At 45.4% G+C, this 23,107-nt stretch overlaps 1 protein-coding gene across 3 annotated transcripts in view; it reads right to left on the bottom strand.

Annotated features, from left to right (window-relative positions):
- LOC134355067 (vitellogenin-like) overlaps positions 1–23,107 on the bottom strand; it is a 116,205-nt gene that overhangs the window by 86,276 nt on the left and 6,822 nt on the right. For all 3 annotated transcript variants that reach the window (XM_063064794.1, XM_063064793.1, XM_063064792.1), the window contains exons 5-13: positions 21,378–21,539; positions 18,070–18,218; positions 14,761–14,911; positions 10,523–10,677; positions 8,416–8,581; positions 7,251–7,376; positions 6,917–7,135; positions 4,079–4,296; positions 3,098–3,195 (exon numbers count right to left, since the gene is read on the bottom strand). In XM_063064794.1, the coding sequence (XP_062920864.1) occupies positions 3,098–3,195; positions 4,079–4,296; positions 6,917–7,135; positions 7,251–7,376; positions 8,416–8,581; positions 10,523–10,677; positions 14,761–14,911; positions 18,070–18,218; positions 21,378–21,539 (1,444 nt within the window). The remainder of the gene's footprint in view (positions 1–3,097; positions 3,196–4,078; positions 4,297–6,916; positions 7,136–7,250; positions 7,377–8,415; positions 8,582–10,522; positions 10,678–14,760; positions 14,912–18,069; positions 18,219–21,377; positions 21,540–23,107) is intronic.

Consider the following 23,107-nt stretch of genomic DNA (forward strand, 5'->3'; position numbering starts at 1 on the left):
ATCCTCTCAAAGGAAATTGAAGTCATGGAGCTATATAGCACAAAAACAGTCCATCGTGCCCATGCTGACCAAGTGCCCACTTGATATTTTCCCATTTGCCCATTTTTGATCCATAACTTTCCAAACCTGTCCATACACCAGTCCAAATGACTTTCAAACATCATTATTTTACCTGTCTCAACTACTGTCCATGTACACACCACCCCCGTGCGAAGAGGCTGTGACTGGTAAAATGGTGGCACGCATGGTTGCTGCAGTCTCTCCAACTCCAACCAAAGGTGTAACTGTTCACTTAATGTCTTGTTAACAATTGCAAGACACCGTTAGATGTTAAAAGCATCAAGTACAGCAGTTCAATCCCATCAGTGAGTTTTAGATTAGATTAGGTTATGAGGACTCGCAGTCCTCTTTTATTGTCATTTAGTAATGCATGCATTAAGAAATGATACCATGTTTCTCCAGAATGATATCACAGAAACACAGGACAATCCGACTAAAAACTGACAAAAACCACATAATTATAACATATAATTACAACAGTGCAAAGCAATACCATGATTTGATAAGAACAGACCATGGGCACAGTAAAAAGTCTCAAACTCTCTCGAAAGTCCCATCATCTCACACAGATGGTGAACCTCCAGCGCCGCCAACTTGCCGATGCAGCATCCCTGAAGTATCCGACCTCAGTCCGACTCCGAGTCTGTCCGAAAACTCCGAGCCTCCGACCAGCTCTCCGACACCGAGCACCAGCTCTGCCGAGCTCTTCAACCCCGACCCCAGCAACAGGCAATAGGCAAAGCTGAGGATTTGGGGCCTTCCCCTCCGGAGATTCTCGATCGCACAGTAGCAGCGGCAGCGAAGTGGGCATTTCAGAAGTTTCTCCAGGTGTTCCTATGTGCTTCTCACGGCTGTCTCCATCAAATCAGGATTATGCACTGCCCCTAGTTAACACAATACGATATCATTCAGAACAGCCGCGCGCGCTGCATCACGCCGCCACCTTCTCCTCCCTCCCTGCTCGATGAACTTGTTGCGGACCACTTTGCTGCCTGTTATAGGAAGGCGTCGGAGTCAGTGTGCAGTCTAACAAACAGTGTGAGTGATTTCCTTGGGTGGTTTTCTTATGATCTCAAGATCTTGTTGCGCGTTGGTAACGTAGTCTGGTTCACTGGTTCGTTGGCGAGACTGATGGCAGAGGCTTTGGGCGTAGCACGAAACAAGCCCTCATGTCACGGGTCACCTGTTCGAGCCATGCGGGGGGAGACACTGGAGGCAGTGTGGCTCCATGTTCATGCCGGATTCGGACCGGCCCTTCCTGCGTTCACTCAGTGTAAAACAAGCGGGATTGCGTTTGCCTGCAGCTGCTCTAGTACGTGCTGACGGGTCTGCTGTGCGCTTATTCCATTCAACAACATCCACACACCACCACCCCACAGGACGTGACACACAGGGGCCTGCAGATCATTGTTTCTGTGTGAATGGATGTTTACGGGTCACCATCATCATTATGTGACGAGTTGTATGACATGGGCCATCATGGGCTATGACCATGACTGTGCTTGTTCTTGGCAAATTTTTCTACAGAAGTGGTTTAACATTGCCTTCTTCTGGGCCGTGTCTTTACAAGACGGGTGACCTCAGCCGTGATCAAAACTTCTCAGAGATGGTGTGCCTGGCAACAGAAATTGTGAAATCCACCACCTGCTTCCATGGCTTCACATGACTCTGATCCGGGGGCTTGACAGGTGCCCGAGGGTGGCCCGCAGGCCGGCCGAGCGCCTTACATATCCTTTGCTAGAGACATACCTCCAACCTACCACCCAATGTTTACCAGTATTGTAATTATATGTGCTATACATGTCTCGTGCTGTGTGTGACTGTTGGCACTGTGTTTTGTGCCTTGGCCCCAGAGTAATGCTGTTCCATTTGGCTTTACTCAGGGATGTCCATGCATGGCTGAATGACAATGGCTCAGCCCAGCTGGCCAATGTGACCAAGATTCCCCATTTTCCCACATCGGGGCCATATCCCTCTAATGTCACTTCTCATTTCTTTATCCAGTCCTGATGCACTCTTAGCCTGAAATGACAACTGTTTAATCTTTTCCGTGGATGAGCTTCTCCAGCGTTTTGTGTGAGTTTCTCTGGATTTCCAGCATCAGCAGATGGTCTTGTGTTTGTCCCTCTAAACCTTTCCTATCCATGAACCCGTCCAAGTGTCTCTTAAATGTTGTAAAAGTCCCTGCTTCAACCACTCCCTCTGGCAGCTGGCTCCACGCTCTCTAACGCTAGCTGCCAGGAGAGGTGATGCTGGAGGCCGTGTTGCGCAGCGTCCACGCGGGAGTCGGTGCTGTACTTCAGTGCTCACCCAGTGGCAGACAAGCTGGGTTGCATTTGTCTGCTGCAGGATTGTTCTTGCCAACAACATCCAAGGCTATATTATGTATATTTTGTGTTCTTTGTGTGAACGCATGCTTACTGCTATTTTATATGTACTGTATGTGTCTTGTGCTGTGTGCTGTCAGTAATGCTATTGCACTTTGACCCCAGAGGAACACTGTTTTATTTGACTATATTCAAGGGTATTCATGTATGGTTGAATAACAATTAAACAAAATTAAACTTGCCCCTCAGATCTCTTTCAAGTGTTTTTTCCTCACCTTAAGACTATCCCCTCAGGTTTTTGGTTTCATTTCCATGGGGAAAAGACTGAATGCATTCACCCTATCGATGCCCCTCATGCTTTTATATCACTCCTAGACTCCAAGGAATAAAGTCCTAGCTTGTCTCACTCTAAGTCAGTCCCTAGAGTCTTGACAACATCCTTGCAAACAAGAGAAAATCTACAGATGCTGGAAATCCAAGCAACACACAAAATGCTGGAGGAACTCAGCAGGCCAGGCAGCATCTATGGAAAAAAGTACAGATGATGTTTCTGGCCAAAACCATCCTTGCAAACCTTCTTTGCACTTTTCTTCCAGTTTAATATTGTCTTGGAACTTGGGAATTAGTCAGTACGAGTTGGGTTATAAATACTTACCCTGACAATGAACAAGACAAATAATAAATAAATGACAGACCATGACCACACTTACAGCTGAACACATCAAGATGAAAACCATGACTGAACCGTAAGCCAAACTGGTCATATCTGGCCTCCAAGAGTTTTAAAGCCATCTTGCTAGCAGCAGCCCTGTCATAATGAACAGGAATTGTGTTAGGACCAAAGACCATAAAACATAGAAGCAGAATTTGGCCATTTGGCCCATTGAGTCTGCCCCCCATTCCATCATGGCTGATTTATTGTCCTTCTAAAACCCTTCTCCCCATATTTGCTCAAGCCCTGACTAATCAAGAACTTATCAAATTCCACTTTAAATATACACAATGACTTGGCTTTCAAAGCTGTCTGTGGCAATGAATTCTTCACCTCCTGCTGGCTAAAGAAATTCCTCCTCACCTCTGTCCTAAATGGACATCTCTCTATTCTGAGACTGTGCCCTCTAATCCTAGACTCTCCCACTGTACGAAACATGATCGCCACATCCACTCTTTCTATGTTCAATAGGTTTCATTAAGGATCCCCCCTACCCCCACCCCATTCTTCTAAACTCCAGCAAGTCTGGCCCGGAGCCTTTAAACACTTCTCATATGTTAACCCTATCATTCCTGGAATCATTCTCATAAACCTCCTCTGGACCCTCTCCAACACCAGCACAACTTTTCTTAGGTAAGGAGCCCAAAGCTGCTCACAATGCTCCAAGTGTGGTTTGATCAATGCTTTATGAAGACCCAGCATCATAACCATACTCTTACGTATACTCGAGTCCTCTCGAAACGAATGCTAACATTGCATTTGCCTTCCTTACCACCGATTCAAGTTGCAAGTTAACCTTTAAGGACTCCTGCACGAGGACTCCCAATTCCCTTTGCGCCTGTGCTATCTTAATTCAACCCCCAGTTTAGAAAAAAGCCTGTGTCTCTATTCGTTCTACCAAAGTGCATAACCGTACACTTCCCTAGGCCAGAAGACTTATCGATAACATGCTCCCTTCCAGCTTGAGCCGTGAACTCACAGGGGGTTGAGGGATGGGAGGGAACTTCTTGACAGCGATCTTAGCAGTGAGTAGGCAAAACTCGCCACCTGCAGGTTGGTCTCTTTCAGCAAGGAATTGGCGAGAATGAGCACAGCATTCAGAGGAGGCTTGGTGGACAGGTAGACTGCACAAGCAGACATCCTTAGTTCAGGGTGACTCTGTTTGTTCATAAATACCCACAGGGTTACGGATTGCACCTGTGTCAACAGAGGAACAGAGTCATTATAGCAACGACACAAGAGGTTCTGCAGATGCTGGAAAGCCAGAGTAACACACACCAATTGCTGGAGGAACTCAACAGGTCAGAAGTGTGATCACTGGAACCAAGTAAGATGTTCTCCTAAGGGGTTAGAGTCATAGGGTCATGCTTCGTGACAGCACAGAAACAGGAGAAAGTCTGCAGCTGCTGGAAATCCAGAGCAACAGCTGCAAAATGCTGGAGGAACTCATCAGATCAGGCAGCGTCTATGGAGAGGAATTGACAGTCAACTATTAATCTGCCTAGTCCTATCACCTGCACCCAGACCATAGCCTTCCATAACCCTCCATCCATGTGCCTATCCAAACTTCTCTCAAATGTTGAAATCAACCCCACATCCACCACTTGTGCTGGCAGCTCGTTCTACACTCTCGTCAACCTCTGAGTGAAGAAGTTGGTGGGTCCTCAGGTGGCTGTAGACGCTGATGTGGGATCCATGTATTCTGGTGTAGTGTGGGCCAGAGCAAGTGGTGGTTGTTGTTCGTGGTTGGGTCTTTTGGTTGTTCGTAGACATAGAAAACTACAACAGAGAAACAGGTCCTGTGCTCCACCTAGTCCATAACAAACCATTAACCTGCCTAGCCCCTGCCACCCCTCCCATCCATGTACTTAGCCAAACTTCTCTTCAGTGTTCAAATCAAACTCTCATCCTCCACATCTGCTGGCAGCTCATTCCACACACTCACCTCCCTCTGAGTGAGTAAGTTCCCCCTCGGTTTCCCCTAAAGCGTTTCATCTTTCAGGTAAGGCAGCAAGGAATAAACAGTTGACATTTCGGGCTGAGACTCTTCATGAGTTCTGCACTCTAACTTCCTCGCCTATCAATTCCCACCAAATGCGACCCTTCATCACATCCACCCATCACCTCCCCAGCCTCCATTGCTATTCCCAATCTCCCCTCCTCCATCTGCCTAACATCCCCATACCCCATCCCCCCCCTGCTCTGGATCCAGCTGCCAGCTCTTGCCCCACCCCTTCCCCCATCTCTTTATACCAGTTTCTCTCTCTGTCTCCCACTCCTGACGAACTGTCTCAACCTGAAACGTCGACTGTCCCTTTCCCTCCACAGATGCTGAGTTCCTCCAGCAGTTAGTGTATTCCTTTAAGTTGCAGAAACACACACCATAGTCACAGGCCTTTCAGCCCATCACATCCACACTGACCAGTGGGCACCCATCTGTGTTATTTCCATCTCTCAGCTCATGGCCCAAGGACTGCTCTGGTTGGGCAATTCTAGGGCTTGACTGGACTCTTCCGAAATGCTGTCAGTGACTCTGCTTTCATCACTCTCTCCAGCAGCGCATTCCAGGTCCTCAGCACCATCTGGATGAAGGATGTTCCTCTCAGACCTCCTCTAAATCTCTTTCCCTTTACCCTGAATAAGATTAAGGTGCAGAATTAGGCCATTCAGCCCATTGAGACTGTTCCACCATTCAATCATGGTTGATGCTTTGTTTTCACCTCTGCTTCTGCCCGTAACTGTTCACCCACTTCACAATCACAGACATATCAATCTCTGCCTTAAGTACAAGGCAGTATGGCACTGCGGTGTTACTACAGTGCCAGTGACCAAGGTTCGATTCCTGCTGCTCTCCGTGAAGAGTTTGAACATTCTCCCCATGACCACATGGGCTGTTTCTGCGTGCTCTCATTTCCTCCCACAGTCGAAAGACATACGAGTTAGTAGATTAATTTGTCATAGGGGAGATTTGATAGAGGTATATAAAATTAATAAAATTATGATGGGTATAGATAGAATGAATGCAAGCAGGCTTTTTCCACTGAGGCAAGGGGAGAAAAAAACCAGAGGACATGGGTTAAGGGTGAGGGGGGGAAAAGTTTAAAGGGAACATTAGGGGGGGCTTCTTCACACAGAGAGTGGTGGGAGTATGGAATGAGCTGCCAGACGAGGTGGTAAATGCGGGTTGTTTTTTAACATTTAAGAATAAATTGGACAGATACATGGATGGGAGGTGTATGGAGGGATATAGTCCGTGTGCAGATCAGTGGGACTAGGCAGAAAATGGTTCAGCACAGCCAAGAAGGGCCAAAAGGCCTGTTTCTGTGCTGTAGTTTTTCTATGGTTTTTATGGGTGTAATTGGGTGGCACAGGCCAACTGGGCTACTTAATAATATACTAATTATTCTTTAACTACATTACTGTTATATGATATTATTCACTGCTATTATATTACTAATAAATAAATATTGACCTCCACAGTCCTCTAGATTCCATAGATTCACCACCCTCTCACTAAAGAAATTCCTTCTCATCTCTGCCCTAAATCGACATTCTTCTGTTCTGAGGCTGTGCCCTCTGGTCCTTAACTCTCCCACTGTTGGAAACATCTTCTCCACGTCCACTCTATCTATTCCTTTCAATATTCAATAGGTTTCAATGAGATTCTTTTCAATCCGTCAGAACTCCATCGAGTTCAAGGAAGAAATTGTTCTCCTTTAGTTCTATTTATGTTAATACTGAGACAGTAAACCAAATGAAGATGGCAAATGCCAACTTAATCATTGTAAGTTATTAATTTGTCTTGGACTGTTGTTACCTTTGTTGGGTCCTTCCTCAGAATGTTACGCAGTGCCATAACCGCGTCGACTTGGATTTTGAGCGGGACGTTGGTGGTCGGTGCTCGGGAGCTGGGTAAGAGTTTCATGATATACTTCACGCTCCCTGGCTGCCCTGCATTGCCAATTGCCTTCAGGGCAAGGGTCATGTCCTCCTCATTGCTCTGAGCTGCAGAGTCCGTCAGAAAACTGTGGAGCAGCTGTGGGGAGAGAGCCTCAGTGAGAGGGGTTACTGAAGTCATACCGACGGGGGAGCTGTGTGAGGCGTGGGGTGACGGTGAGGAGAGGGTGGGAGAAGGACTCCGATCAGCTTACCGTAAGCACACTGCTGGGGCATGTTGGCTGGTCTGCACAGTACCGGTAAACCATCGAACCGTAGCCCAGGAAAACAAGCGGGCGAAGGACAGGCGACTGTTGCACTTGGATCATTACCAGTAATTGCTACGACAGAGGCAAACTAGTCAGTAGTTAACTCTCAGTTCAGACACTAACCTTGTTAATAATCCATTGAACAGAAGATACAAAAACCTGGAAGCACGTACCATTGTTTTCTCTGGAGTGGAGGAGGTGAGGGGCAATCTGACAGAGGTTTATAGGATTCTGAGAGGCATAGATAGAGGAGACAGACAACCCTTTTTCCCAGGGTTGAAATACTAGAGGGCATGAATTTAAGGTGAGGGGGTTTAAGTGCAAAGGAGATGTGAGGGGCAAGTTAGTTTGTTTTTCTTACTCAGAGTGTGATGGTGCCTGGGGAAGAGATAGAGGCAGATACATTAGAGACTGTTAAGAGTTGTTTAGACAGGCACATGAACGTGAGGAAAATGGAAGGGTGTGGACATTGTGAAGGCAAAGGGGATTAGGTTAATTCGACATTTGATTACTAACTCAAAGTTCAAGGTTCAAAGTAAACTTTATTATCAGAGTACAGACACATCATCACACACAACCCCGAGATTCTTTTTCCTGCAGGCATACTTAGCAAACCTAGAGAACAGTAACTGTAAACAGGATCAATGGACAGCAAACTGAAAACAGAACTATAAATTCATAGCAATAAATAATGAGTGTGAAATAACAAGGTAACGAGTCCTTCAAGTGAGACCATTGGTTGTGGGAGCATCAGAACAGAATGAGGGTAGTCATCCCCCTTTGTCCAAGAGCCTGATTGTTGAGGGGTAGTAACTGTACTGGAAGCTGGTGGTGCGAGTTGACAGGACTCTGTGGGCTGAAGGGCCTGTTCCTGTGCTCTACTGTTCTTTGTTCTATGTTCCTGCCCTCATAGGCTTGGTTCAGCTTATGACTCTACAGTGTCGGCACTCTGTTCTGTCAGCACACTACTTTAACCCTTCCCTTGCCGTATCTTCCACACTTGGGCAGAGAATTCCACTGTGTTCACCACTCTCTGGGGAAAACGGTTCCTCCTCATCTCCATCCCAAATCTACTACCCCACGGAAATCTGGAAGAGTGGCTCGGACTCACCTTGACGATCAACAGGGTGTGAGGGTCAGCTGTGACCTGATGCATGGCGAGGGCTAGAGTCTGGGCCGCGTCACGCATCGTGACCTCGAACCGCTGGATCTTGGTCTTGATGAACCGCAGTGCGTCGACTGTGCCAGTAGCGGGAAGCGCAAACAGAATCCAGCGCCTGACGTGCCGGAACAAAGACAGAACACTTTCACACTCTGCAGGCATCACTTGGACACAAGGGAGGAGAAACTCTTGCGGAACAAAATGGGAAGTTAATGCCTTAGCAATAGCCTGGTTTGCCAGGAGTCTCTGGTTAGAGATCTAGAGATAATTCACCCAAAACATCCCAATGCAAGTAGTGAGAAGAGAGATGTTTGGCCAGCTAATGACTAGAACATAGATCACCACAGCACAGTACAACCATTCAGCCCATGACCTTTAAACCTACTCCAAAAACAATCTAACCCTTCCCTCCCTCAAATTCCTCCATTTTTCTTTCATCCATGTGACGAAGAGCCCTTTAGATGCCCCTAATGTGTCTGCCTCTCCCACCACTCCCAACAGTCATTCCACACACCCACCACTCTGTGCAAGCTGACATCCTCACATGCTTTTCCCCAGTCACCTCTCATATTAGCCATTTCTACCCTGGGAGAAAGTGTCTGACTGTCCGCTCAATCTACGACTCTCATCGTCTTGTACACCTCTGTCAAGTCACCTCTCATCCTCCTCCATGGGGTGGAGGGGTGAGTAAGTGTGAAGATAATGATTGTGTATCGTCAGGGATGCTGCTGCCCTGGATACTCCCTTTTCCCTCTTTCTACCGTCCAGGAGAAAAACAGGAGCTTTAAAGACCAAGAGACCAGAGTTAAGAAGAGATTCCTCCCCACCGCTGTCAAGCTCCCGAACCAATCAGCTCTCTCACATCCCCTCCTGTTGGGGCTGCCGCCTTCTCTGTTTCTCAACTCCACCTCTTCCATCACTTTAACCTTTACTTACGATTGGGCTTCCATTACACCCTGATGCATATGACAATAAACTAAACTGAATCTAACTATAAACTCAAGAGATTCTGCAGATGCTGGAAATCCAGAGCACACACAGAGCCCGATCCCACTGACCTGCACCTGGACCACAGCCTCTCATCCACATGCCTACACAAGCTACTCTTAAATGTTGCAATAGAACCCACATCCTCCACTTCCACTGGCAGCTCATCCCACACTCACCACACTCAGAGTGAGGAAGCTCCCCCATCATATTCCGCTTAAGTATTTTACCTTTCACCCTTAACCAATGACCTCTAGTTCTAGTCTGACCCAACCTCAGTGGAAAAAGACTGTGCCTATTTCCTGAGGAGACTGAGGTCCTTTAACATCTGTCGGACGATGCTGAGGATGTTCTACGAGTCTGTGGTGGCCAGTGCCATCATGTTTGCTGTTGTGTGCTGGGGCAGCAGGCTGAGGGTAGCAGACACCAACAGAATCAACAAACTCATTCGTAAGGCCAGTGATGTTGTGGGGATGGAACTGGACTCTCTGATGGTGGTGTCTGAAAAGAGGATGCTGTCCAAGTTGCATGCCATCTTGGACAATGTCTCCCATCCACTACATAATGTACTGGGTGGGCACAGGAGTGCATTCAGCCAGAGACTCATTCCTCCGAGATGCAACACAGAGCGTCATAGGAAGTCATTCCTGCCTGTGGCCACCAAACTTTACAACTCCTCCCTTGGAGGGTCAGACACCCTGAGCCAATAGGCTGGTCCCGGACTTATTTCCTGGCATAATTTACATATTACTATTTAACTATTTATGGTTTTATTACTATTTATTATTTATGGTGCAACTGTAACGAAAACCAATTTCCCCCGGGATCAATAAAGTATGACTATGACTATGACTTGCATTTACTCTATCTATACCCCTCTATCAAATCTCCCCTCCATCTTCTACATTGCAGGGAATAAAGCCCAAACCAATTCAGACTTTTTTTGTGACACTTGTTCCTTCACTGAAGCCACTGGGGGAGGGGCTGGAAGACGTGGGGGTGTGGGTGGGGAGAAAGACGGTTCTGTCGAGCGATGTGCTCCTATTTTCTGCCACAGGAAGCTGTTTACCGGGTCTGTGCACTGTGGTTGTTATCCCACAGGGAGGTGATGGTGTTCTCCGAGGTGGACCGGAGGAGCTGGACGAGCTGCAGAAACGTGGCCGGTGTGTCGGAGTGGACCTTCGGCACTGAGTGGGCTTCCAGCTGCTTCAGCGTTTCTACAATCTACAAAAAGACCACACCACCATTAGACACAGTAGCCGAATCGGGTCAGTCGAACCGTCGAGTCTGCTCCACCATCCAATCCCGGCTGATTTACTAACCTTCTCAACCTCTGTCTCCTGCCTTCTCTCTGTAACCCCCAACACCCTGACTAATCAAGAACCTGTCAACCTTTGCTGTAATCTACGGAAGGACGTTGCACTGGATTGGACGGAAGCCATCCACCTCGCATTCCTGACCAGTTTCACTCTCATTGAATACAGACCAGTACAGCTCAGGAACCAACCCTTCAGCCCACAATGTTGTAGCAAATTGACTAAACTTAATCAAATACAGTACCCAACTAAATTAATTTCGTCTGCCTACACTGTGTCAATACCCTCCCATACTCTATACATTCATGGGCCTGTCTCAGAGCCTCCTGAAAGCTTCTACTGTATCTGCCTCCCCTAGGCAATGCACTCCAGCCAGCCACCACTCTCCGTCTAAAAAGCTTGTCCCGCACTCCTCATTTAAACTTACCCCCTCTCACCTTAAATGCATACCCTCTGGTATTAGACATTTCAACCCTGGTTAAAGATTCTGGCTACTCTGTCTATGTCTCTCATAATCTTATCAGATCTCTCCTCAGCCTCCACTTCTCCCGAGAAAACAACCCTAAATTTGTCCGACCTCTCATTATAGCTCCTGCCCTCTAACCCAGGCAGCATCCTGGTAATAAACACAAGAGATTCTGCAGGTGTTGAAAATCTAGAGCAACACACATGAAATGCTGGAGGAACTCAAGCAGGTCAGGCAGCGTCTATGGAGAGGAATAAACATTTGACGTTTCAGGCCTTCATCAAGACTGGAGAGGAAGAGGGAAGATGCCAGACTACAAAGGGAGAGGAAGGAAGATAGCTAGAAAGTGATAGGTGAAGCCAGACTGGTGGGAAAGATGAAGGGCTGGAGAGGAGGGGACCTGCTAGGACAGGGAAGTGGACCATGGGAGAAGGTGAAAGAGGAGGAGATCTGGGGGAGGTGATAGGCAGGTGAGAAGAAATAAGAGGCCAGAGTGGGGGAGAGAAGAAGAGGGGAAGGAGAGGGACTTTTTTTTACCAGAAGGAGAAATTAATATTTATGCCATCAGTTTGGAGCTTAGCCAGATAGAATATAAGGTGTTATTTCTCCACCCTGATAATAGCCTCATCTTGGTACAAGAGCATCCAAGTAAACTTCTTCTGTATCCTTGCCAAAGTCTCCACATCCTACCTATAATGGGGCAAGCAGAGCTGGACGTAATACTCCAGATGTGGCCTGGTTAGAGTTTTATAAATCTGCATCTTAACCTCCTGAATCTTGAATTCAGTACCTCGAACATACGCCTGCTTTACCAGCCTATCCACCTGTGTAACTACTTTCAGGAAGCTTTGGGCATCTACACAGAGTAATAGATAAAAAATTGCTACGTTACAATAAAAAAGTAGAAAATTAAATGGTGCAAATAGAGAGCAAAATAGTGGGGTAGTGTTTATAGATTCATGGACCATTCAGAAATCTGTTGGCGGAGGAGAAGAAACTCTTCCTGAAATGTTAAATTCATCACTATCCAAACCATCTCAACTAATCCTGGCAAGTTATTTATCTTGTGTTTTCTTTTTCTTTTATTGAATTTAGAGATACAGGTGTGACGCCAAACCAAGCTATTGGACGATTGATGCTAATGAGAAAGATAAGAGAGACAATGGAGAAACATTCAAAATGCTAATAAGAGAGGAGAGAGGGATTAACGGAAAAGAAACACAATTCAGAATATTGACAGACTGGTTGCTATGAACCTGAACTGTTTGAAGTTTGATGGACAGGTGATACCCCAGCAGGGGGATAAAAAGAACAGGTTCGCTAAGGCACGGGACACCATGAGATCACGAGACAAGGAGACCCTGGAAAGAGCGGTGTGCCCCCACAAGTGGTGGGAGTTTGGAGGTCCGGTTCACGGGAACCGACCATAGACGCACAGGGTGTAAAGGTACGATCAGCGGGAACCTGGTGTGTGTGTCCACCCTTGCCTGGGTGCCGGGTTCACCGTGGAAGAACGGTCGTATCCGGAACGGAGGGGTCACAATTGGTGACCACAGCGGGATAGAAGACATCAAAAAGGGTCTGCCCGAAGCCAACTGCGAAGACATCAAAGGTCTGCCTGAACCAAATTGCATCCTCCCTCTCCCTCTCCCCCCCCCCAACGGTACAACAGCGATTACTGCGAACTGCACTAAGCTGAAATGAACTCTGTGTCACTGTAAGACTGATCATTTTACCCCTAGACTGCGATAGAGCTTGGTTGATTCCTATTACCCTAGTTCTGTGTATAGGTGTGTATTATCATTGCTAACCTGTTACATTTATATCCTTGCGATTAGTGTACTGTATTACTTATTTCTTTAATAAAACTTCATTAGTTCCTAGTAATCCAGACTCCAACGAGTGTTCCATTTCTGCTGGTTTGGCAACCCAGTTACGGGGTACGTAACACAGGACAGTAACAGGCCCTTCTGGCCCTTGGAGCCCCCACCGCCCAATCACAGCCATGTCACCAGTTAACCGACTAACCAGGACTTCTTTGGAATGCAGGAGGAAACTGAAGCACGGGGAGAACACAAAATTCTCCTACAGACAGCGGCGGGAAATGAACACCCATCGCTGGTGCCGTAATAGCGTTGTGCTGACCACTGCGCTACCGTGCCTCCCATTATCTTGAGCATGTGATTATACTGGAGTGCCAAGAAAATTCTCTAGACCATAAGACATAGGAGCAGAATCAGGCTATTCGGCCCATCAAGTCTGCTCCACCATTTATCATGGCCGATTTATTATCCCTCTCAACCCTATTCTCCTGCCTTCCATCCATAACCTTTGATGCCCGATTAATCAACAAATTTCGGGACATATGCCAGCAATTTTAAACTCGATTCTGATTCTGATCAAGACCTATCAAACTCTGTTTTAAATGTACACAGTGGCCTCCACGGCTGTCTGTAGTAATGAATTCCACCGATTCCCCACCCTCTGGTTAAAGAAATTCCTCCAAATCTCTGTATTTAATGCACATCCCTCTATTCTGAGTCCGTGCTATCCGGTCCTAGACTCCCCCGCTATAGGGAGCATCCTCTCTACATTCACTCTTTCAAGACCTTTCACTATTGAAGAGTTTCATTAAGATCCCCCACTAAACTTCAGTGAGTACAGTCCCAGAACCATTAACTGCTCCTTGTATGTTAACCCTTTCATTCCTGGGATGATCTTGTGAACTTCCTCTCGACTCTCTCCAATGCCACCTTTTCTTAGATAAGAGGCTCACGATACTCCAAGCGCAGTCTGACCAATGCAATTCACCAGAATGTGGCCTGGACCGGTGGACTTTACTTATGGAATGGAGTAAGGCAGGTTGGAACTGGCTTATTGTCATTTGACATTTTATATTCTGAGTTTTTTTGCTTATTTTTTGCCGCTTTAATGATTTGTTCTTTTTTCTTTGCGAGATGGGAGTTTGATGTTTTCTTTGAATGGGGTTCCAAGGTGTTTCTGTGTTTTGTGACAGTCTTCGAGAAGATGAATCTCAGGGTTGTACATTACATACAAACTTTAATAATAAATATACTTTGAATCTTTGAGTCCCTGGAGCGAAGGGGGCTGAGGGACACCCAGCACACCTTCAAAAGGTGATAACCTCAAAAAGGCAGCATCTGTCATTAAGGACCCCTCTCAACCAGGACATGCCCTCTTCTCATTGCTACCATCAGGGTGTTGGAACAGGAGCCTGAAGACACACTCAACATTTTAGGAACAGTTTCTTCCCCTCTACCACCAGACTTGTGAACAGACCATGAACCCATGTACACTACCTCACTATTTTTTTTACCATTTTAGCTCAGCCCAGCATGGCTACAAAGCATGCAGGAACCCAACAGATTCAAACCCGGGAACACTCACCCCGAATTCCGGTGTGGATACCACTACACCACCAGCCAGCTAATAATGACTAACAACAGACCTTTTAATTAGAAAGGGAAAGGGAGACAAGAGATTGTGGATAACTCGGATATTTACCGCTTTTTTGATGTTTTGTAGATGAGTTAGTTGTAAAGGTTTCTGTAGCACGTCCCCGCTGTAACGATACCTCAGTGTCCCCCGCTCTACAAACTGAACCTGTGGCAGGCTCCTAGTGGCAGCTTTGACTTCAACCAGTGCAAGGTTCTGTCTGCAAATGTCATGGTTCAGAGGTCAAACTGGTACATTTGGTAAACTAGCAAGTCGGTTTATGATTGTACACGTATCGAGGTGAAAAGCAGTCCTTCAAATTATTTTAGCTGAGATATATTTATTGAATAGCTGTATTTATTTTATAATTTTTATTTTTTTATTTAGGAAATACAATGCAGAATAGGCCATTCTAGCCCCTCGAGTTGCAGCACCCAGCAATCTGTGTTGTTAGAGGAGGTAACTGTTACTGAAACTACTTGCTTTCTGTCTCCACTAGTTGCTGCCAGCATCCCGGCCACCACCTCCACCTTATCTCAGTTACTTAGTGCCAACATTGAACTGAAGGCTCAGGTTAGCCCAAGGTTACATTTCAAACCTTAGTTTTGTGAAAGCAGCTCTGCTGCCAAAGAACATTCACCTTTGTGACTTTATTTATTTATCTATGTAGAGACAGTGCAGAACAAGTTCTCTGGCAAATCCAGCCAAACCACCCAGAAACCCACAGATTTAACTCTAGCCTAATCATGGAACAATTTACAATGACCAATTAAGATCATAAGACATAGGAGCTGAATTAGGCCATTCAGCCCATCGAGTCTGTTCTCCATTCTATCATGGCTGATTCTTGATCCCACTCAGTCCTATACGCCTACCTTCTCGCCATAGCCAAGAAATAATCAACTTCCACTTTAAATATATCCGTGGACTTGGCTTCCACCGCAGTCTGTGGCAGAGCATTCCACAGATTCATTACTCTTTGGCTAAAAAAATTCCTCCTTACTTCTGTTCTAAAAGGTCGCCTCTCAGTTTTGAGGCTGTGCCCTCTAGTTCTGGAAACCCCCACCAGAGGAAACATCCTCTCCACATCCACGCTGCCTAGTCCTTTCAACATTTGGTAGACTTCAATGAGATCCCCACGCATTCTACATCCTCATGTCCCTCCCCTGGACTCTCCCCAACGACAACACATCCTTTCTGAGATATGGGGCTCAAACTGTTGACAATACTCCAAGTGCAGTCTGACTAGTGTCTGATAAACCCTCAGCATTATCTCCTTGCTTTTATATTCTATTCTCCTTGAAACAAATGCCAACCTTGTATTTGCCTTCTTTACCACAGACTCAACCTGTAAATTAACCTTCTGGGAGTCTTCACAAGGACACCCAAGTCCCTCTGCACCTCTGATGTTTGAACCTTCTCCCTGTTTAGATAATAGTTCACACTATTGTTCCTTTTACCAAAATGTATTATCAGGTGGTACACTTTGGAAGGACAAACTCCAAGGCAGAGTACAAAGTAAATGGCAGGATACTTGGTAGTGTGGAGGAGCAGAGGGATCTGGGGGTACATGTCCACAGATCCCTGAAAGTTGCCTCACAGGTGGATAGGGTAGTTAAGAAAGCTTATGGGGTGTTAGCTTTCATAAGTCGAGGGATGGAGTTTAAGAGTCGTCATGTAATGATGCAGCTCTATAAAACTCTGCTTAGGCCACACGGAGTACTGTGTCCAGTTCTGGTCACCTCACTACAGGAAGGATGTGGAAGCATTGGACAGGGTACAGAGGAGATTTACCAGGATGCTGCCTGGTTTTGAGAGTATGCATTATGATCAGAGATTAAGGGAGCTAGGGCTTTACTCTTTGGAGAGAAGGAGGATGAGAAGAGACATGATAGAGGTGTACAAGATAATAAGAGGAATAGATAGAGTGGATAGCCAGCGCCTCTTCCCCAGGGCACCACTGCTCAATACAAGAGGACATGGCTTTAAGGTAAGGGGTGGGAAGTTCAAGGGGGATATTAGAGGAAGGTTCTTTACTCAGAGAGTGGTTGGTGCGTGGAATGCACTGCCTGAGTCAGTGGTGGAGGTAGATACACTAGTGAAGTTTAAGAGACTACTAGACAGGTATTTGGAGGAATCTAAGGTGGGGGCTAATATGGGAGGCAGGGTTTGAAGGTCGGCACAACATTGTGGGCCGAAGGGCCTGTACCGTGCTGTACTATTCTATACATTTCCCAACACTCTATTCCATCTGCCATTCTTTTGCCGATTCTTTCAATTTGTCTAAGTCCTGCTAAATCACATTGCTTCCTCAGCACTACCTACCCCTCCACCTATCTTCATATCATCCACAAACTTTGCCACAAAGCCACCAATTCCATTATCTAAATCATTGATAAACAATGTGAAAAGTAGTGGTCCCTGAGGAACAACACTAGTTACCGGCAGCCAACCAAAAAAGGTCCCCTTTATTCCCACTCACTGGCTCCTGCCTGTCAGCCGTTCCTCTATCCCTGCCGGTATCTTTCCTGTAACACCATAGGAATTTATCTTGTTAAGCCGCCTTATCAAACGCCTTCTGAAAATCCAAGTAAATGACATCCACTGCCTCTCCTTTGTCCACCCTGCTTGTTACTTCCTCGAAGAACGTTAACAGATTTGTCAGGCAAGATTTCCTTTTACAGAAACCATGCTGATTTTGACTTATTTTATCATTAGTCTCCAAGTATCCTGAAACCTTATCCTTAGTAATAGATTCCAACACTTTCCCAGCCACTGAGGTTAGGCTAACTGGCCTATAATTTCTTTTCTTTTGCCTTCCTCCTTTCTTAAAGATTGAAGTGACATTTTGCAATCTTACAGTCCTCCAGGACCATGCCAGAATCAAGTGATTCTCTTGAAAGATCACAACCAATGCATCCGTTATCTCTTCAGTGCATCTGTTATCAGCCTGCTAACCCGTACATCTTTGGACTGTGGGAAGAAACCTGAGCACCTGGAGGAAACCCACGCATACAGGCAAAGACGAAGCAAATTTGCTTATGGAGGATGCTGGAATGGAACTCTGAACTCCGACACTCCAGGCTGTTATCGCATCGCCCTAACCACCATACCTCAATGGCACCATTGCTTAGGTTTTCTCCAGGGGCTCTGGTTTACTCCACAGTCCAAAGGCATACGAGTTTGTGAGTTAATTGGTAACATGGGTGTAATTGAGTGGCGTGACTCATTGTTGTCATGTAATTTTAATGGTTTGCTTAATTTTTACCTGCTTTCAGTTTTCTGTCACACAGAGAACTCTCGGGTCTGTGTGTGATGGGATCCAGTGGTCGCTGCGGACACTGGGCTCGACTCAATCGTTCAATGCACAGGGCCTACCTTGCCTCAATTACAGCCACTCCGTCTTGCTCATGGAAGGGTGTGAACTGGTGCACCTCGCGGACTCTGGCTTCCTGCAGGATCGCGCCAGAAGCTGTTGGCTTCAGGACCTGGATGAAATTTGCAGCGGCTCGGATGTTCCTGCCTTTCTGCAGGTGAGACAAGAGCATCATGGTTAATGTTCCATACCTAACCACTGATAGAGCCGGGCAACAAGGTTAGGTCACTGAGGACCCACCCTATCCCAAAGGTGTGGGATACGAGATATAGGAGAAAAATTAGGCCATTCAGCCCATCAAGTCTTCCCCATCATTCCATCATGCCTGATTTATTATCCCTCTCAATCTCATTCTCTTGCCTTCTCCCTCTAACCTTTGACACCCTTACTAATCAGAACCTGTCAACCTCTGCTTTCCGACTTGGCCTCCACAGCCATCTGTCACAGATTCACCACTCTCTGGCTAAAGACACTGAGGCACGTGGGCTGGGGCTGCACTCAGGCAAGTGTGGAACGTGCTAAAAAAAACAAAATGCATCACTGGCTAAGAAACTGAGTGAAGGCAAGCAGGGTCACTCACAGACCGAGGACCAGGGGTCCGGATTCCAAAGATCCATGTTTTGAAAAAATATTGAAACAGTACCCATTTCTGATCTGAAATGCATGAAGGTGGTTGTCTGTCATATCCAACAATGGTAGGAGACTGTGCAAAAGAGTTTTTAAAGTTGAAAAGGCATCATACTGGGACAGTTCAAGTCAAACTCAAGTCAAGTCACTTTTTATTGTCATTTCAACCATGACTGCTGGTACAGTACATGGTAAAAACGAGTAAACGTTTTTCAGGACCTTGGTGCTACATGAACAATACAAAAACTACACTGAACTACGTAAAACAACACTAAACTACACTAGACTACAGACCTACCCAGGACTGCATAAAGGACTACAAAACAGTGCGGGCATTACAATAAATAATAAACAAGGCAATAGGCACAGTAGAGGGCAGTAGGTTGGCGTCAGTCCAGGCTCTGGGTATTGAGGAGTCTGATGGCTTGGGGGAAGAAGCTGTTACATAGTCTGGTCGTGAGAGCCCAAATGCTTCGGTGCCTTTTGCCAAGTGGCAGGAGGGAAAAGAGTTTGTATGAGGGGTGTGTGGGGTCCTTCATAATACTGTTTGCTTTACAGATGCAGCATGTGGTGTAAATGTCTGTAATGGCAGGAAGAGACTTTCAACCTCAGAAGTCTGGGTCCAGTGGTTCGAGTAGTCACAACTGGGGCCTTGGTTGGATGTAGTGGATTTTCATTTTTTTAAATCTTTTTTATTAATTATTATTAAAGATTAACGAAAATGCATTAAGGTAATCAAGTTAATATGTCAATATGTACAATGAGGAATTAAATTAGCAAATTACTGATTAACAAAGCTAAGCAATATATACTTTATTGTCGCCAAACAATTGATACTAGAATGTACAATCATCACAGCGATATTTGATTCGGTGCTTCCCGCTCCCTGGATTACAAATATTAAAAATTAAAAATAATAAAAATTAGTAAATGTTAAAAATTTAAATTATAAATCATAAATAGAAAATAGAAAAATGGAAAATAAGGTAGTGCAAAAAAACCAAGAGGCAGGTCCGGATATTTGGAGGGTACGGCCCAGATCTGGGTCAGGATCTGTTCAGCAGTCTTATCACAGTTGGAAAGAAGCTGTTCCCAAATCTGGCTGTATGAGTCTTCAAGCTCCTGAGCCTTCTCCCGGAGGGAAGAGGGACGAAAAGTGTCCCTCTTATTATCAATAATATCATATTAATAATATTATCAATAATAAGAAGAAAAAATAATGTGTTAAGAACTTTTTTTGAAAGAAAAAAAAAGAACCCCTACTAACTAAGAAAAAAACCCTACTAACTTAAAAAAAAATGGGGGAAAAAAACCACAGGGAGCACAACCCTGGAGCTATACGTCATACAAGCTTCCATAAAAGAAAAACATCAATCCGCCAACTCAAATCGGAAAGAAATCATATTAATTAACTCAAATCAGATGATAGTAGCGAGCAAATGAACCCCACCTTTCCTCAAAATCAAATCGAGGATCAAAAGTTCAAAATGATTTTCTCCAAACTAAGACATAGCATCACCTGAGAGAACCATTGTATCAAAGTGGGAGCAGAGGCATCTTTCCATTTCAACGAAATCGCCCTTCTGGATGTAGTGGATGACCATGACTTCTGTGCCTTGTCATGTCCTCTGCTCTCCATGAAGTGCTGTGGAACCACCTTCCTGGCAGTGGACCTCACTGTAGATCTCATCTGCACAGTCCACCGGAGCTGATTTCACATGCAGGGACAGGCATGTCCCTATCTCACCGGGGTATGGGGCCAGCTAGCTACCCTCACCTGGTTTAGCCCGCCTGTCAAAGCGGTGTTCCACGGTGTGGCTGCTGTCACAAGCAAACAGTTACTTGGAGCCCACAGGTGGGAGCTGAGTGTCCAGTGGGGACCAAAAGTGAGTGAGCTACCCCAGAACGGACTTGACGAGCCCTTTCACCAGACATGGTACCCCTCTCTGGACACCCCATACATCTGCCTTGGGTGCACAGCTTGATGGAGGATATCAAGTGAAAAATAAGGTTCTGTTTTACCTCTTCCTACGAATAGATTTGGGATTTTACATTTGTAATTATAAAACAAAATCATTTTAGCAAAATAGGAAGCCACACCATTTCATGTGTCTTTCAAGTTAATTCTGTCCCTAAAACTATAAGGGACGCAGACTCAGTCGACACTTTTAAACACCAGCTCTAAACCTATTTATTTAACCTTGCTTTTAACTAACATTTTTTGTCTTTTATTTTCACGCTTATTTTTAATTTTAATTTTATTTTCATGTTGCACTCTATCTCATTGTAAAGCACTTTGAACTACATCAGCTATATGAAATACGAATGATAAATGCTATTAATGTTATTATTTTTGTGACTGGGGTCAAAATGGAAATGTTTCCTTGCTTTGTGGATAATACTTGGGGTTAGGAAAGGTTCTTCATTCAATCAGAAGAGAAAACGCCCAAGGTCTCAAGATGGCAACAGGCTAGGACAGTGGCTCTAGTCAATAGTGAAATTTTTTGTCCTGTTCATTTTTTTCTGTGACTGAAAGGCACTGCCGGTCATCAAGAACACTAAAATCTAATATTTTGTTAACTTATTTATGGTGCTATTTTAGTTTATGTGCTGTGTGATTACGCTCGGTAGTTCAGAGGAACATTGTTTCGTTTGGATGTGCACAATAAACGAAGTTGACTACCTGTTTAAAAACAGGGCAGTGACTTGAATAGGCAGTACCGGTGAACAGCATAACCTTCTCCTGACAGTTGTTCAGGTCCTTCGATTTGGTGACAGTGATGCGATTGGCTTTCTTGTTTTCCTGGATGATGTAATTTGTAAGACAAACTCCTTCAATTCCAGCCTGTGGGCACAGAAAGTAAAATGAGTTCATTACAAACAGGAGAAAATCTGCAGATGCTGGAAATCCAAGCAACACACACAAAATGCTGGAGGAATTCGGCAGACCAGGCAGCATTTACAGAGAAGAGTACAGCTGACATTTCAGGTTGAGAATCTTCAGCAGTTCATCATGCTGGATTTGAGTATCTCAGGTTATACTTTTGGGTTCATTAGACAGGTCCTTGGGACACTAAGTGGAAAAGTTGGAAAGTAATGTAATGTTCAGCTGTACTTGGAATATTATGGGCCGTTCTGTTCACCGCATTACAGGAAGGATGTGATAGATTTGGAGAGGGTGAAGAGGAGGTTCTCCAGGATGTAGCCTGGATTAGAGAGTATTAGTGAATTATCAACACTACCTCATTATTTTTCTCCTTGTTCACTCTACTTGTGTATTTTTTAGATATGTGCTATGGTAACAGATATGTACAGTTGCAGATATGCACGGAGAAATAACCCAGCCAAACGTGAAGTGTTGAAACTTGTAGGTGGGTCAAATGTAAAGAGGCAAGACCCTTAACAGTGTTGATGAGCAGAGGGATCTTGGGGTCCAAGTTCATTGCTCACTGAAAGTGGCTGCACAGGTTGATAAGGATGGTTAAGAAGGCTCATGGAATGCTTGCCTTTATTTGACAAGGCATGGAGTTCAAAGGTCAGGAAGTTATGTTTCAACTTTATAAAGGTCTAGTTAGGCTGCATCGGGAGTATTGCACGCAGTTCTGGTCACCCTGTTATAGAAAGCTTGCTGAGGCTTTGGAGAAGAGATTCACCGGGATGCTGCCTGGATTACAGGGTATGTGCTATAACGAGATGTGGATAAACTTGTGTTTGTTCCCTCTGGAGCGGTGGATGCCGAGGGGAGATCTGTAGAGATTTATGAGATTATGAGAGGCACAGACAGAGTAGACAGACAGTATCTTTTTCCCAGGGTTGAAATGCCTGATACCGCAGGGCATGTATTTAAGGGGAGAGAGGGTCATTTCAAAGCAGATGTGAGGGGAAAGTTTTTTTTTCTTACTCGGAGCGTGGTGTGTGCCTGGAATGCGCTGCCTGGGGTGGCGATAGAGGCAGAAACATTACAGACATTTAAGAGCCATTTAGATAGGCAGATGAGTGTGAGGTAAATGGGAGGATAGGGACATTGTGTAGCAGGAGAGATTAGTTTAATTGGTTTATAACTTAACTGGTTCAGCACAATATTATGGGCTGAAGGGTCTTTCCTGTGCTGTACTGCTCTATGTTCTAACTTTTATAGTTTCTTTTATATATTGCACTGTACTGCTGCCACAAAGTAACAAATATCATGACAGATGTCAGTGACAATAAACCTGATTCTAGTTCTGGAGTAAAGAACAGTCAGGCAACCTTCGATTGCTTTCTCTGGGACATCAGAGGCTGATGGGAAACCTGATCAAATATCGAAAGGTCTAGAGTGGATGTGGAGAGGATGTTTCCTCTAGTGGGGGGAGTCTAGGACCAGAGGGCACAGCCTCAGAACAGAGGGACATCCATTTAGAACAGAGATGAGGA

The sequence above is a fragment of the Mobula hypostoma genome, chromosome 12, assembly GCF_963921235.1.
Source record: "Mobula hypostoma chromosome 12, sMobHyp1.1, whole genome shotgun sequence".
NCBI classification, from domain to species: Eukaryota; Metazoa; Chordata; class Chondrichthyes; order Myliobatiformes; family Myliobatidae; genus Mobula; species Mobula hypostoma.